We start from the raw sequence: 18,355 nt of genomic DNA, 5'->3' as shown, positions 1-18,355 counted from the left end.
GATATGATGGATCATATCAATAAACAGGATCCTAATATAAAATTCACATATGAGATTGACCCGCATTGTGTACACTATCTAGATGTAGCTGTCTCTTTAAGGGACAACCAAATTGTCACTTGACACTGACACATCCAACGGCGGGGCATCGTCCAACAGCGAACAGGACTCCGTGCCGGGTACCTCCTCCGGTAAATACCCTTTAGGAGTGCGCACCCGGGCGCAAAAAACAAAAGGAAAAGAACCCGCAGGGCAAAGCAGTGTGAAAGGCAGAGGAAGGCCGAAAGCAAACAAGAAGTGAATGTGATTAATCTTTCGCAAAGATCTTTGACAAGTGACGAGATGTCTATCTTAAGGAAAGGACTAAGTTTTGTCCCAACCAACAAGCACCGCAATTTCCAAGCTATCGTGGACACTAACCTGTTTGCACGCAACCTGAAACTGAAAGAATACTTTAACAACAGAACCATTGTAAATCCATCCATAGAAGAAAGTCCAATAAAAAAGAGGAGCAGCTTTGACCCTCAATCTAATAACCCAGCGATTAAGAGCTTTACCAACATGATGATGAGCACAATTAAACAACAAAATGAACGATCTAACATACAAAGCAACTTGACCAAAGCTGAATACCAGGCACTGCAACTACTTTCGAGTTATGAGGACATTATAATAAGACCCGCGGACAAAGGGGGAGCCCTGGTGGTACAGGACATTGATACATATCGCGGAGAAGCACTACGCCAATTAACGGATGAACAAGTTTACATCAGGCTTAATGGGGACCCGACAGCAGAGTATTCCAAAGATTTGGACAATCTACTACAGAAAGCAGTCGTGGATAAATGGATTTCGAGTGAAACGGCAACGAGCTTATTAACCACAAACCCCAAAATCCCGATATTTTATACCATCCCGAAGGTCCACAAGGACAGGAACAATCCCCCAGGCAGGCCAATAGTCTCGGCAAGGGACTCTCTCTTCTATGATGTCTCCAAGTATCTTGACTTTTATTTGCAGCCAGTAATTCAATGTGAACCTACTTATCTTAAGGACACTAGTACCTTTCTAAACAAACTGGACTCTTTGGGAACATTACCAGCAGACTGCATGTTATGCACTGCTGACGTAACAAGCCTCTATACGAACATTCCCATCGAGAGGGGAGCGACGGCAGTACGTGAGTTAATTCTTAATTCTGACATTTACAAAGGGCCTCATGTCTCCTTCTTTATTGAACTTTTGGAAATGGCTTTGGACAGAAATTACTTCTTATTTGATGGAACAATGTATAGGCAGGTGCAAGGCTGCGCGATGGGCAGTTGCGTGGCGCCTGCCTATGCAAATGCATTTATGTTTGAAGTTGAAAAAAGGTTGTTTTTCACAGATGCTTATACCAGTAAAATATATTTCTTCACAAGGTATATAGATGATCTGTTTATCATTTGGCAGGACACCAAGGAGGCTTTTATTGATATGATGGATCATATCAATAAACAGGATCCTAATATAAAATTCACATATGAGATTGACCCGCATTGTGTACACTATCTAGATGTAGCTGTCTCTTTAAGGGACAACCAAATTGTCACATCGCTGTATACAAAGCCTACAGACTGCAATACGTTACTAGCGGCAGCCAGTTTTCACCCAGCACCTCTCAAAAGAGGTCTCCCGTACTCGCAATTTTTGCGGGTGCATAGGATCTGTACAGATCCCACAGACGAATTGACACAAATACGACTGATGAAAAACAAATTCCTCCAAAGAGGATACCCTAACAAAGATCTGGAACAGGCGATCACTAGGGCCTTAAACACCCCCATAAAAGGTACTCTAACTAGAAATAAGACTAATACAGAAGATTGTATGGTCTGGGTAAATACATTTTCCACTGCGAGCGATGCGCTCAGCAAGGCAGCTAAGAAACACTGGCCTATAATACAAAACGATCCCAATTTAACATCCCTCAGTCAGAAGCGCCTTCTACCGTGCTACAGGAGGGGGAAAAACCTTAGAGATATGTTAGTGCATACTGACATATCATCCTTCAAACAGAAACAAGAGGAACATTTTCTCACGAAAAAACCGGGAGTGTACAAATGCCTGGGCTGCACAACCTGTTCCTACATGGAAACAGGGGAATACTTTCTGCACCCGCAGAGTGGTAAAAAATACCCATTAGACACGTACTCACCTGTACTAGCACTCATGTTGTATACTATATACGGTGCCCCTGTGCCAAATTCTATATTGGCAAAACCAAATGTCAATTTAGAGAACGGATGGGTCAGCACAGAAGCGCTATCCGATTAGCTCTGTCTGGTAAAAATATAGACCAGCCAGTAGCAAAACATTTTAAGGATCATAAGCATAGTCTAGCACAGTTACGCTATAAAATGATTGACCATGTACCCTCCAGCCAAAGAGGGGGAGATCGCAACAAAGCCTTGTTGCGAAAAGAGACCAAGTGGATCTCAGAACTCAACACATTAGCCCCTACGGGACTAAATGAATACCTTTCCTATACGTGTTTCTTGTAATGTATTAAACATCACTATATGCCTCACAGGTCACAATGTCTAGTATAATTAAATATATGGACAGACGCTGTTATCCTACAGATACCCAGAAACTTATAGTAGCCATTAGAAGCTACATGATTGAAATGTATTAAAGCAACATTTATGCTATTAAAGTTAATAGCGTGGTTTCTGACATAATCCTAAACATTTACGAATATAGGATAAGTATGGAACTCCGCATATATGTAATTTCTTGCTGTAAAAACTTCTTCCTTTGTAAATATGTATTATATGTAACCCACAATGAATTGTACATACACCTTGGGATTTAAGGTTACACCACTCTCTCACTTATTGTAGTAATTGGTTAATTGCTTAATTGATTAACGACGCGCCAACTACAGTTCTGTCCACAACTGATGATGTCATCCACTGCACGAGGTTCACAAAGGGTGCCTGTCTTATTCTGCTATAAAAGCAGCCTCTGTTTGATATGCATGTATTCCTGATGACGGTTTGTAAATAAACCGAAACGTAGACTTCAATACTTGCACGAAGTGTCATTTATTTCTACAAGTACCCGAGAGTGCCGCACGTACATTGCACTTATATATATATATATATATATATATATATATATATATATATATATATATATATATATATATATATATGAATATACACCAGGGACGTGCAGTCAGGAGAGGCAGTGCTTTCCCTGTCATAAATAATTAACACAATAAAATAATACACCCATGAAACGCTGGGCATTCCCATGAGCGGAGCCCCTGGCCCGTCGCCCCATGCCCCCCCTGCCCACACCGTTGTGTGGGAGCTCCTGACGAATAGATTATTGTGGCTGCGTGCACACCGTGGCTGCACATGCGAACGTGCGGGGGACGACTAACTTAAAATCACCCCAATATGCAAGTGTCTCATATCAAACTAATCAGCACACTCTACTGGTGTTTCTCTGTTACATCTTGTGCCTAAGACATATTTCTGGCAAAGAAGACTCAAAAGAAGATGCCTGGCACTTTCATAGTCTCAAGCGTGCCAAGAGTGGCTGTTTGGAACAACTTCAGCAAAAATGTATGAGGACATATCTGTATGTTCATATCCATATATTCATATATAAGTGGGTATATGGTACTCATGCCCCATGATAGTGAAACAAAACCAGTGTTAGTAGAACATTACAAAAATGCACTGACTGTACACAATATAGTAATGAAATGAAGTGTAAGATGCAAAAAAGTGTATATTGTCATAACAATATATGTGAAAGTTGCAGTGTCAATATAAAAGGTAATGAATTAGGAACCTATGGCATTTAGTAGGCATGTGTTTTCCCGTCTAAAAAATCAGATCGGAGTCTTCTTTCCCGTACTAATCGAAACGTCACTACAGTAAACTTTATGACTTTGGACATGACTCTAATGAATGAAGTACTATCAGCAGGAAGGGTCAGCCAATCAAAAATGTCTAGATAATGCTGCTGATGGTCACCACATATCCATGCACCTTTCACTAGCAACCGCAGAAGACATGCCTCTTGCAATTACATAAACTACATGTATACATCCTTACTGTATTTTTCCTCTTCCTTTCCAACCAATTACGCGTTCCAATTCTAAGGAGACACATCTTCCAAAACACCACAACATGCATAATAAGTTTAAAGTATGTAGTATAAGTTTTAGAATATAAAGCATATGCAGCAGTGCTTGATACAAATTCAGCAGTACCGGAATTGAAATGACTGCAGACACCTACCTGTGCCCCAGCATTCCTCTCAGATGCCGTGTGTCAGCAGACTCTTCAGCCCATTTCTGCAGCACATGTCAAAAGTCATTAGCTGGAGATCGCTTTGACTAATGTTCCAGTTGATTGTCTGAATCCTGCTCTGGAGCTGTAAATGAAGCAGAAGCACTTTTACTGCTCACAAACTGTGAAATGACACACACATTCAGATTGCCAAAATCCAAAGAAATGTTTTTCCAATAATCTTTAATAATGTTTTTCAGTGTCAAGCAGGTAAAGGAAATTAATTTGTTCAATTATACTAGTAGTGGATGTAAAGAGTGTTGATTCAACACACAGCACTAAGCTGATTAGTAGTCAGAAAGCTGAGACACACAGGATGCTATATTCTACTGTATTATTATCATTTTATGACAAATCCCCTATCAGGTTACAATGGGAAACATATCAGCAACATAGTTTATTCCTATATAGTTGGAATCTATTCACCCGTCAGTACTAACCAAACTGATACGCCCCATAAACTTTTAAATAGACTTTACCTGAAACTCACTATACCCCATAGGATCTGGCTCATATGCTTCATACTGTGCTGACACTTATGTCACTTGGGCCCTTATTCTGGTTGGTGCGGTAATATCCGCGTGCGTTCGTGCCGCCGATGTTTTGTGTCTGCGCATGTGCAGAGGCGTCTCTGCACATGTGCGAGCGGGGCGTACGGCCAAATCCCGCATGAAATGTGAACACTCCGAACAGGGTGTGGAGAGGGGCGTGAAGGGCTATTTGGGCTCATTACCATATGCATACGCCCCGCGTTTCATGGGCGTTCCCATGCAAACGCTGGGCATACGTATGGTAATGCGGCCGTGATGCACGTGTAGGGGGCGGACATATGACATCGCCGGATGTCAGCTGCCCGCCCAGATCCCTGCTTTTGCACGGAAAAATGTCTGTGTGGTCTGAGGTTGCGGGAGCTGGTGGACCACTCGGTCCTGCATTCGATGGTCTGCAACCATCGAATGATGGGGGAGGTTCCCTCAGATGGAGGAGGCGTATTCCATGAAAAATACACGTGCGGTCCGTTCGGCCAGCTTCTTACCGCGTACGGACGGAGTTGGCGATCCGTATGGAAGGCGGGGTTTCGCACGCACGGTCCTGGCCGCATATTCGGATCCGGACGCACCGATCAGAATAAGGGCCTTGGATTGGTACCATTTCAAAATGTTTTGAGAATGCCCCATATTTGTTCCTTTTTGGATAGAGCAAAAGAGGTACTGGGCGTTACTCTCACACCGGGCCCTATCTAGCCTTCTTGTAGTTGGCAAGTCTGTAGTTAAGTCCATGTGAATCCTCCGTCACATCCTAATATCATCCAGAGCTGCTATTGCTTACTTTTACTAATGTTATCTCAAAAACATTGAAAGGTCCTTGTTCCACGATCTCCTTCTTGAAATGGTTTTCATGGCATTTATATATAACAGAGGGTGACTGTGCCCCTTCTAAGAATTCAGATGTAAAGTAGTACACACATGGCACAATGTACTTTCTATTCTAACCCGATCGAACTGGGATCGAATCACATGGTGCCATTTACACATTCGATTTAGACTATATAGAACAGATTTGTACTACATAGACTTGCCTGCACAATCTATTTTTCTGTTTGATTTCGATGCTGCGGGGCTGCACATCGGGATCGAATCGAAACTGAATGCATCCGAATTCCATTCGATTTTTCTTATATAAGCAAAATCTAATACAAAAGTAAACTACATGGAACCGTGTGTACGCCCTATAAGAGTTCACTCCTCTCTGTTTCACTGCAATGAATTTCCAACTGCTGACAATGATGTCTGAATTGGTATAGTCATCCATGGCCTCCATCTCGTTTTCCATTTTCTTTTTCTCTTATGTGGCTGCTCTGATTTGTCTTCCTCTTATTCTTTTATTATCGTAAGTTTCATACCTTGTGTAACTGATGTGAATTTCCTGTCTCCACTACTCTGTGTTCCCCACCCACATACACCTTTACTTTTCTACACAACATCCCCCTCCCCCACCTGCATTTTTTCTTTAAGCATACTGTACTTAATAAAAATGCAATGTTAAACTAATACAATATAAAACAAAACAGAGAGACAAAAAGTGGCAAGACTCATTGGAGACATGGAGCAAATCTCGGAATAACTTGTATTTTGTCTAAAGTCTGTTATAAATGGTTCCTGTACTTTCCTTGTACAATTCAGATGAATGTTTTATGTGCGATTATTTCTGAAAACTTAGCAGAAGTTGTGATTGGGAGATTATTTGGCCAGTCAAATATTTGTCACAGCTTGCTATCTCTCTTGCTGAGCATATGCATAGAAATGTTAATGGGGAGAGGACAAGCATCATAGCAATCGTCAGTCATTTGCAACGGATGTCTTGAGCTGATTTTGTTATCTGTGGTTCCACTGTGGACAGTTGAGCTTTTCACCAAATGTATTTTATTATGTAGACATACTAGTGAGCAATTGGCAAGCAACTTCCATGAGTTTCTTTCAAGTTTGAAGTGGCCATACTACAATATATTAAATATGAATGTAAAATATATTGATATGCAGATTCCTAAGGAGAATATGTTTGCTGAATAATATACACGTTCTGAGCATAATATACATGTTCTGAGCAAATTTTGATCCTTGTAGGACAAAATACAGTATAACATTGCTCAAAGGTAGTTTTTTGGTTTTGTTTTTCATTTTTCTTAAGAAACACAACTGTGGAATCTTCTAAAGCAGGACTGGTGAACCTGTGGCTCTGTGAATCTGAATGCAAAATGCTACAATGCAGCAGTCATAGCTTTTTTCCCACATCAAGTTTGATTATTCTTCATATACAGAGTCGCACACAGATATGGAAGTGTTGTAGAGCAAATTAATTAACAGAGGGTCATGTATTAAGCCTGGTTAAGAGATACAGTGGAAGGTGATAATGCACCAGACAGTCAACTCCTAACTGTCATTTTTCGAACACGGTTGATTGGCTCTGCGTTATCACCTTCTACTTTATCTCCACTTTAAATCTTCTTCACCAGGCTTAATACATCACGCCCCACATTCTCCCGGTGAGTCCTAGTCACAATTTGACTTAGACACATTTATGGCCAAAATAAGATGCCCAATGCCAGGAGAGTTGAACAGGACATGGCGGCTCACTCGTGTTAAGCATCTCATGGTGCATATGAGACGAGATGTATAAGGACACATAGTAGATAAATAAAAAAAAGACAGAATAATGTTGCAACTTTGCATCACAACACTGAGCAGGTGAAACAAGACACTTAATAATACTGTAATTTCTGATTTTATGGCACCCCAGCCGAGATGGTGGTGCAGGGGGCATGGATTAATATAGGGATAGTGTGGGGGTGGGATGTAGACACTATCGGTCGCATCATCAAAAATTGCACCATCCTTGGCAGGTACAATTTCTCCAGCTGGCCATGAACTCCTATGCTTGTGGTTGTGTATTTGAGTACACAGCTGCTTGCATTGACTTGCACTCACAACAATCCCATAATACACCCAGTGATTGTCCTATCTTTGCCTGCACTGATATGCACAACACAGCGCTGCCTGGGAAGCCCTATCACATTCCACCACCTTTTTGACACCGTCTTCCCTGATGGAATGAGCATGTTTCGTCTATGTAATGCATACTGTATGCCTGTAGAGTTCTCAGAACTTTTTGCTAATGCAGGTATCGGCTAAACTACATAAACATTGGCATCCGGTGTAACTCAGAATCAAGCCCTTTGGAACTTAACATGATATTTCAGACACACACACACACACTTGTTTTAACTCTCAGGGGCAGATTTATTAAGCTTGGAGAAGATATATACTGGAGATAAAGCGGAGAAAAGGTAAAAGGAGATAAAGCACCAGCCAATCAGCTCCCAACTGTCTTTTTCAAACAAAGCTGATTGGCTGGTGCTTTATCTCATTTTACCTTTTCTCCGGTTTATCTCCAGTTTATCTCTTCTCCAAGCTTAATAAATCTGCCCCTCAGTTCCATCATAGTTACATTGTTCGTATATGTCCAAACATTTCATCGTGAAGATGTTTTCTTATGATCAATTGTCAAAATCTATAAAAGTAACTTAAAGCACTGAGTAAATATAAATCAGGCTACCGTCTAATGTCAGCATAATAGTCATTATCATATTACTGGCATACTAGTGTTACAGTAGCTGACATTTACAGCCTACACAACTGCAGACCTGCAGTACTTTTTTTTTTAATGTGACCATGTCTACTTCACAGTCTTCTATAACACCACCGGATAGAAAACCAGTGTTAGAAGTGAAAACCTCATGTCAATATTAAAGCAACTATAATATTAAGACATTTCTATAGTTTCATTTAGTACAACATTTAGGGGGTTATTCTAGTCCATTCTTTCTGACAAAATCCTTCTTAGATGGACAAAACCATGTGCACTGCGGGTGGGGCAGATGTAACTTGTGCAGAGAGAATTAGATTTGGGTGGGGTTTTTCTTCAAAGTGAGATCTATATTGAAGTGTAAAATCATGCAGTCAGTATTTTCCCTGCACAGAAACAAAATAACTCACCCAAATCTAATTCTCTCTGCACATGTTACATCTGCCCCCTGCAGTGCACATGGTTTTGTCCATCTAAGAAGGATTTTGTCAGAAAGAATGAACTAGAATAAACCCCTTAGTGGACATCCATACTGTCTGTATAATGCTTTTGATTACTGGATTGGCATGCATGGACAAATAATAATGTACCAATGTACCTTCTTGCATTATTGTGATTGACCCCGCAAATTACAAATGTGGCATTAAATAAGAGCATTTGATCTTCCGTTTTCTACTTTGCAATTTTATAGTTCATAAATTACCTTTGTTATTTTCCTATTGCTGTAATTTAATATTTGGATAATAATTCTGCTGTGTATCTTTTTTAGGCTCTTACTACTTATATGGAAATCTCAAAAGAGCTTGGCGATAATGTTGGGCTAGGAAAAGCATATGAAGCAATGGCGAAAGCCCTGGAAAGGTAAGTCAGCACTCCCATGTCTTGCTGTCACTGCCAATTCATTCAACTGTGAAAGCCTTGAACTGCTAGAGATCTGTCACTTCCCATTTACTGGCTCTTTACATCCTAAGCACTGCTCTTCTGGAATGACCCTTTCAATCTAAATTACCTGAAACAAATACAGTTTAAAAGGGCAGTGTGAGACAGCTTCAAAGCTTTTCTCATCCTGTGCTCTTACATTTACTGTATATTCGTGTTGCGATCTGTCTAAAGCCTCTGTAGTTCCCTCTATAGATAGATAGATAGATAGATAGATAGATAGATAGTTTGGGCATAAGCGCTAACCTTTTTTCATGGTGTATTTTTAGCGCCAGATATTATATTCTTATACTTGATGCACATAATATGGCTGATAGTATTGCACGTAGTGATGAGGACAAGAATGTTTTTTAATCCACCTACCCACACTGCACTGTCACCTTAACATTGTCCCAGTTTGTATGGCTTTAAACTGTATTTTTTAGGGAAGGATAGTACCTGCACTGATCACACACCAATGCAAGATTGCCACAAGAATAAGTGCATTACGCATTTTTTTATTTATTATAAGTTAGCCAAATCCCACTGCAAAAACAAATCCAGCCTTGAATGGAAAGCGCATGTGTTGTGCCGTTTCAGCAGGTTTGTATCGTTTATTATAATCCTGCCTCCAACATATTAGTAGTCCAATTTAAATATTCAACACAAACTAATAGTAAATGAATACATTTTGCAACTAATAGGGGTGACATTTAATAGGATTTTGACTTTTGCCATTTTTACTCAGACTTATGGTGTGAAAATTGCACAATTTTTTCTCACACTTCAATTTGCATCTAGATGTTTTCCCATTATAAAGTATACAAGTCGCAAATTTTATGGGATGCGATTTTTGGAAAACGTTAGCAAAAATCGCAAAACAAATAGACCAAGTTCAACATGGCGAGTTTGACAGAACCATGCACAGACCAGTGCGATTTGTGCATGGTTCTGTCCAAAAAAGTGTGAAAGTTAAAATTAGAAAAACAAAAATGGCATGGGATCCCCCCTCCTGAGCACAACCAGCCCCACGCTCAAAGAACCGGTCCTGGTTTTAGAAATTCAGGGGAAAAAAAACATAGGGGATCCCCAGGTTTTCTAAAACCAGCACCAGGCTCAAGGGTCGGTCCTGGTTCCCCTAATAAAGGTGACAAAATGATTAGGGGTCCCCCATATTTTGGGAACCAGGACCAACCCTTGAGCATGGTGCTGGTTTTAGAAATCCTGGGTAGCCACTATGTAATTTGTCACCTGAACTTCTAAAACGAGAACCGGTTATTTGTGCCCGGGCTGGTTATGCTCAGGAGGGAGTACCCCACAACGTTTTTTTGTTTTTTTAAATTATTTATTCAAAAACCACACCATGTCTAACAAATCGCACATGTGCATTAATTTGCACATTTTCATGACTAAAATGTTCACATTTTCATGACTAAAAATCACACTTTATTGCATCACATTGCATTTTTAATGCCACAATTCGCATTCTATTAAATTGACGATTTCTTAAAAAAATTAACGATTTCAAAACATGCAATATGGTGCGATTTCAGAACCTTACTAAAAATCACATCCGGTACTTGTGTAGTATCACGGCTCCCATCGCATGCCAAATGTTGTGGCATGGGATGGCATGCGATGCGATGTGATTTTTCCTGATTTTTTTATGCATTTTTTTGAAAAAATCGCATGCGTTCGCATGCGATTTTGATCACAAATGCATCCAAATGCATTTAAATTAGTAGGAAACATGTGAAAAGCACCCCAAATGCCATTTTTCACACTGTACCACCCCCATTATCAACGCCAACCCGAAGCGTGGCGAGCGCAGCGAGCCCACGAGGGGCGGCGGTACGCGTCCTACGACCTTTTCATACCCCCACTATCCACGTCCGCGTGGAGTTGAGAATAGAAAGTACCTTCCCAGGTATACACGTCCCCTCGCGTGCTTCACAGGTGTCTGCTGCGCTCACCACGCTTCGGGCACTTTCTATTCTCAACTCCACGCCGACGTGGATAGTGGGGGTATGAAAAGGTCGTAGGACGCGTACCGCCGCCCCTCGCGGGCTCGCTGCGCTCACCACGCTTCGGGTTGGCGTTGATAGTGGGGGTGGTACAGTGTGTAAAATGGCATTTGGGGTGCATTTAACATGTTTCCTATTACTTTTTTACTATACGATGCCCATCGTGGGAGCCGTGATACTACACAAGTACCTCACATCCTAGTAAATGTCACCCTAGATGTTGCAAGGGAGTTTCATTCTGTAAATCTTTGCTTAGATGTCTGATTAATTGACAAACTTAGTAATTAGGTTGTTGACACACAAAGCCTGATTTTAGAGATACGATGTTTGCACAGTTGAGCCATTATTTGCTACTGTCCCTGCATTAGTCTAGTAAACTCTTACTGCACATGTGCAAAACAAAGTTTGAGATGGCGTACGCATTTGCCTATAACATTGCTGTTACTTTGAGATGGCTTCTGCGATCCATGGGAGTGGAGACTTGTTGATCTAAAGTCTTTGCAAGTAGAGGAGGTGTCATTGGAATGTTTCAGCATCCAGATGTGATAACATTCATAGCACTGCAGCCACAGTGTCTATGGGGGGTATTCAATCTTCGGGTCACGGCAGACGAGCTTGCTCGCCTGCCGTGACCCAGTCCCGTTCTCGGTCAGCTCGACCGAGAACATGCAGGCGGGATTCAATGTCCCGCCTGCAGCGGGACGAGAAGGGGGCGTGGCCGCGAGTTGCGGCCGGAAAGTGACGAGATGCAGCCGGCAGCTCGTCACTTCCCGGCTGTTCTCGGCAGAACGAGCCCGACAGCTAGAGATGTCGGGCTCGTTCTGACAGGAAACCCTGTTCAATGCTGTCGGGGAAGACAGCATTGAATAGGGCCCGTCGAGCATCTCCCCCACGGGAGATGCTCGACGGCGATTGAATATCCCCCTATATCTTACGAAGTTTAGGGAGACTGTGCACCAGGCAAGAGCTGCTCAGGGAGTCACTGAGATTGTATCAAAGCCGGATTAAGGAGGTGGTTCTAGGGGGCAGTAGCCTTAGACCGCCCTCTCTGAAAGGTCTGCTGACAGCTGCCACAGATTGTATCTGTTAGCGATCCGATCAGTGGCATTGCACCCCCAGTGACAGCCATCCATCCCACCTCAGCCAGTTGCCTGCCGTCCTCCCACTGGTTAGAAAAATTGCATAAGTATAAGGGAGAATTTATTTTAAGTTAGCAGGACATGAGAGGTGCAACTGAGACCGGGGGATGGATAGGTGCAGCGGTGACATTGTGAGGGAGAGGTGCAGCTATACAATCTGTTCGTATTATAAATAAAATTAAAGTTTGTTTTAAACATCTGCCTTTAAAACTAATTTATTCCCTTCTAATAAACTGGGCGGCAGAATGATTTATGTTTGTAAGTGGGACATTACTATTCGATGGTAACTTTCAAAAGAAATGAGTATGGCAATTCATATTATTATTTCTTGAAATTAGGAGAAAGCGATTTATTTTTTATACGTTTCCCATCTCACTGATTCCATTTACCTTAATACTTTAATCTACAACTTCCAAACTTATAACACCATCAAGAATCCCCTTTGTGGTAGTTTCATCCCTGCTCTATTTGATTTCTCCTTTCCGAGTAAATGATTAAGTTTTCATGCATTGGTTCAACCAAAACCTATGTTCACTCAACCACATCCTTTATTGATTACTTCTACAGCAAACAGTAGGCCAAGTGTGATATACATAATTGGACAGTTGTCAAGGGATATGGGTGTTTAAAGTCCCGTTTGCCCATCTGGAAACTAGAATCACCTTGGTAGACAAATATCAATGATGTTTCATTCTTATTTCCTTGGACCAAGGAATACTGCTTGTCAGAATATATGTTTTTAACTCTCTGAGGTCTGGTTGAATGAATTTGGTGATTATAACCGATAATATGCTCTCCAAGTTGCACCTGTGCACCGCATTCAGAGAATTGGGAGAAGAGGAATTAATATTTGTCTAACAGCGTAACCCTGTTCTTTATCCTCCGTAAATCCTTTGCATTTATCCTCTAAGATTGTGTTTGATTTCCTTAACACTGCTGTTGTGTAGAGCTTTTATTTGTACAATGCATTTAGAGTATATTTATTGATTGTTTTTGGTTATTGAAAGTCATTACCGCTTGTAAAGTTGTTAGATGAATATTTGCCAGGCACGTTATTGCTGGTTTTGCCATGCATCAGGGACAGTACAGTCTAGTAGTTTTCTAAGTGAACACATGATTTGCTGAATAGCACATCCCTACAGAAATAGGAGGAATATAAAGAAACATTGGCCCTTATTCTGATTCACCCTCAAAGGCAAATTCCTTCTCAAATAGACAAAGCCACTGCAGGTGGGGCAGATGTATCTTGTGCAGACAGAATTAGATTTGGGTAGGGTTTTATTTCAAAGTGAGATCTATATTGCAGTGTAAAAATAAAGCAGCCAGAATTTTCCCTACACAGAAACAAAATAACTCACCCAAGTCTAAATCTTTCTGCACATGTTACATCTGCTGCCACCCCCCCCCCCCTGCAGAGCACATGGTTTTGTCCATTTGAGAAGGAATTTACCTTTGCGAGTGAAGCCGAATAAGGCCCATATTTCGCTTGTATATTGCCTATTCTCATGTGTGAGTTATTTTAACCTCGTTAAATATGTTAAGTAGTTGATAATTTGATGTGAACAGTATAAGCAGTAGCTACTGAAATGTCTCTCTTCTCCACACTTACCCAAAGTATTACTTTGGTAATGCAAACTATAGTACAGAATAAACCAGTTTTCATTCGAGGTTTTTAAACTCGATCCTCAGGACCCCACACATTGCATGATTTCCAGGTCACCCAGCAATGTGTATCACCAATTGTGACATTTTAAAAATCCACAGGTGACCTGGAAAACATGGGGTGAATAGGATGAGAGATTCAGGAAGTGAGAGATTTGGTAAGAAATCTCCAGGTTTTTTTTTTTAAAGCTGCAATCATTTACACTGCAAAATCAAACTGGTTTTGCAGTGTAAATGATTACCACTTTAAAAAAACCCTGGAGATTTCTTACCAAATCTCTCATTTCCTGAATCTCTCATCCTATTACATTTCACCCTTGAACTGTGTGGGATCCTGAGGACCAAGTTTGACGACCTGTGTTTTAGATCTACTAACCGTATAAAACCACTGAGCTAAGGTGCTATTTTATAGGTAATATGCTGGAAATGCAACATACACTGTGAGAAAACAATCATTATCGGATTGATAGCTATAATAACGTGGCCATAGAATATGGTATGCCAGATCTGACGGCGGCTGCACCTGATTATAATGTCACTGACTGACTACTATATTGGTGCTCTCTTGGATCCAGACACTTTTTTCAGATTTGTACATATGCCTGCCTACATGGTTGCATGTAGACCCCCACACAGGGCATGATTTCCATGATTTACATATATACTGTACATGGGTAGTTAAATCTGAAAAATCAGGTGATTTAATTGCCTTGTATGTCAGCATTTTTAAGTTTGTTTCGGCAAAAAATTATGTATTTTAAATGAATTCCATAATAGTGCTGCTACTTGTTATGAGGATTATTAACCCCTTCTATGCAGATAATGCATGAAACCTCATCATCTGCATAATCCTTATAATTAAAGATGATTATCAGAGTGACCCCTGCCAACTTATCTTCATCTTGCACGCACCAATCACCTGTACAGAGTCCTGAAGGGGCTGGTCCTGGCACAGTGCAGGCCATACCAACTTTTTTTTTCTTAGCTTTAAAATATTGGCAAAGATTGAGAGAGGGATTTAAAATCCCTCTGTTACCCCGAACTTGGCACCTGTTTCAAACTATGCATTTATCAAACTATGCACTAAACATTAAAAACCCCTGTAGTACAAAAATACATCATACTGTACAATCCATGGATGAGGGGATGTCTCTCATCCAACCTTTTTAGAAGAAGGTATTTTGACTGGGGATCACCTTCTATATGATTACAAAACATTATTTTTCTGAGCAACAGAAAATGTTGTTAATATATGGAGATAGGGCACTGTGCTCCAGATTTAGGGGTCAGACTGCCCCTAAGCACATTATTGGCCACTTCCCCTTCCTATTATGTCACTGTGCCCTTCATTTCAGGACCAGTACAGGTTCCTTGAGATCACCAAAGCAGCCTCATCCTCACCCACTATCAACTCCCTGATCACCAGTTTGTCTTTATTGTCCACCTCCCAACAGTTGCAAATTAAAATAAAATAAAAATAATCACCCGAACTCAGCAACCTGGTGTTCCACCCCCTAGCAAGTGACGCCCATAGGCATGTGCTCACACCTTTCTGAGCACCCAAATTTGAATAAAGGGAGTCATTTTTTTTTTTTTTTTAATTTTGTGGCACACTAGTGACTGTGATGCATTACTGTTAAGCAATTAAACTAAGATAGCAAAAAAAACTTTTTTTAAAAATTGCATTTACTATTATAGTATAGTTAAGTATAGATTTTTATTGTCAAAACCTACACATAGGGGTAAATTTACTATAGTGGGAGTTTTTAGATGTGAAAGATAAGATTCTAGCTTTTATCCTCTAGATTCTAAGGTGCTAGATAAATGATAATTAGAATCTAAAATAAATTATAAAAACTCACACTTTCGTAAATGTACCCCATAGCTTCCTGATTTTTACAATTTTGGAAAGCTGGATTATAGGAAACACAAGAACCACAAAGTATTTCTACATGGTGCTTATTTACAGGCCTAAATCTATTTGAATATGTCTCCACCCACTTTCAGCTAATTCTATTTTGAAGAATTGTTCAAATTTAGTAAAATTTTCTGGTGAGTGTCAGTGAACTGCTCTCTTTAAAACCATCCAGATTTTATGTCAGATTTAGGCTTTCCCAATAAGCCACTGCATTGTTTGGGGTTTTTCAATTTTTGTTTTTATGTATGTCTGGGGACATTGTTGTGCTTGCAGGTGAACCATCTGCCCATCTTCAGAGTACTATAAGAGAGCTGTAGGTTTTCCTCATTAATTTGGGCATACTTGGCAGCATCCATCTTGCCACCATTCCTTACCAATTGACCAGTCCCTGCTGAAAAGAAACACCCTACAATGTAATGTTGACACTGCTCTGCTATACGTCAGGTATGGTAGTTTTGGGTGGTGTGTTTGGTTTGGTCTTCACCAAAAATGATGCTTGGGCTTCAGTACATGAAGTTCTGTCTTGGTCTTGTCTCACCATACAACCTTTACCACATGGCATTAGAATCTTCCCATGTGTTTCTTTTCCTTCTACCATGCACACTTTCCAACTTTGTGTAAAGCTTGCAAGATAGTTGTCACATAAAAAGACTGACCAATATAACCATAAAGTCCTGTAAAGGTACGTACATACTAGGTGATATCATGAACAATATCGCTCAGTTTAACCCTTCTGAGTGTGGATGCAATGTCCAGTGTGTATATATACGTATGGAATATATCAGTATGGAATACAGTATTATTATTTACAGTACAGATGGTCTAGTATAGGCTGTTAAAAACATTTAAATAAGATAAGTGGTCAGGAAAATGTTAAACATGCCATAATAAAGAAATAAATACACAGACATAATAGAACCAGTACTGCACTTTCTAAGCTCACATTCTCCCACTTCATGGTAAGGCTCCTGTCTCTTCCTCCTGGCAGCTACTTTTTGGTCTATTGCGATGTTTGAGGGCTCAGATCCACACACACAGCAAACTTGGTAGAAGAAGCTGCTCCCACAGGGCATGCGCAGCAGCCCTGCTCTGTCCCTTACACTGATGTGGTGGCAGCTCTATTGATCATATTATATACAAGTGCTATTGTTGTAATAATTTAAGGCACTTGCCAAGAGGAGGGGGGTTCTGTGCAACCAGAAACCCCCCTCTGTGTTTGCCTCTGGTATGTGCAGTGTAATGAAGGACGGAACAAAGTGTCATTCCATCACTCATTAAATAATCTAGTGTATACTGGCAATCTGGCATTGAGCAGGATGAATATAAATCGCTCCGACCATTGGCAATCATCCTAATATGTACCCAAGTCAATGTACACAGATCATGAGCAACATTTCCTAGGGACAATAGATAGGTCAGCAGATGTGTAAGAATAAATTGTAAAAAAATTAGTAAACCAAAGGGAAACTGGTGCAAATATTTATATGACTGTATTTCACATTGCCATGACCTCCATTATGGGAGAGGTGCCGCCATGCTTGTTTTTTATAATCCATATTGTTACTGGTAAAATTAATGAATTATGTTTTTTTTTTTTCCTTTCTATTTTTCTCTTTAGCCAAGGAAAAATTGCTGAAAGCATTGAGTACTTAGAAAATTTTATACAAGTCGCCAAAAGTAGCAATTTATTCCACAGCCTTGCAGAGGCATGCATATGTCTTGGAGAGATTTTCAATGCAAGAGTAAGTACTGATCAAATTCTGGTTCTCTTGTAATAATTCCATTATTCCAGGGTTTCTTAAATGTGTGCATGACATGTAGCTCCATAGTAACATGTGCGGCGGTATGGAGCACATGGTAGCTTATACAGAGGCATGCAATTTGTGCAAAAACGGAGCAAGGGGGAAACAGAGTATGCAGGGGGGTCAGTTGTACTGACCCTGCTTGCTGTCACAGCTCGCCCCCAGCATTGAATACTGCCCTTTATCAGATGAAGATCATTTAACTAATGAGTATCCTTATTGTCACAAAGCATGGCTGTGGGAGGTAAGACACCAGAGACATTATAGCCTCATACAGGATCACAGTCACAACCTTAAACACGCTCCCAAATCTGTAGCAACATGCCTGCATTTTTGGATAACACTTCTATTTACTCCCCAATGGTTGTTTACTGTCAGGCATTTTGTCAATTGTTAC

At 40.6% G+C, this 18,355-nt stretch overlaps 1 protein-coding gene across 4 annotated transcripts in view; it reads left to right on the top strand.

Moving 5' to 3' along the window:
- TTC29 (tetratricopeptide repeat domain 29) overlaps positions 1 to 18,355 on the top strand; it is a 233,339-nt gene that overhangs the window by 144,126 nt on the left and 70,858 nt on the right. For all 4 annotated transcript variants that reach the window (XM_083171284.1, XM_083171270.1, XM_083171262.1 and 1 more), the window contains 2 exons: positions 9,265 to 9,356; positions 17,775 to 17,898. In XM_083171284.1, the coding sequence (XP_083027410.1) occupies positions 9,265 to 9,356; positions 17,775 to 17,898 (216 nt within the window). The remainder of the gene's footprint in view (positions 1 to 9,264; positions 9,357 to 17,774; positions 17,899 to 18,355) is intronic.

Source organism: Crinia signifera, chromosome 1, assembly GCF_055691185.1.
Source record: "Crinia signifera chromosome 1, ASM5569118v1, whole genome shotgun sequence".
Classification (NCBI taxonomy): Eukaryota; Metazoa; Chordata; class Amphibia; order Anura; family Myobatrachidae; genus Crinia; species Crinia signifera.
The sequence above is the reverse complement of the archived record's forward strand: the minus strand, read 5'-3'. Positions and strand labels throughout refer to the sequence as shown.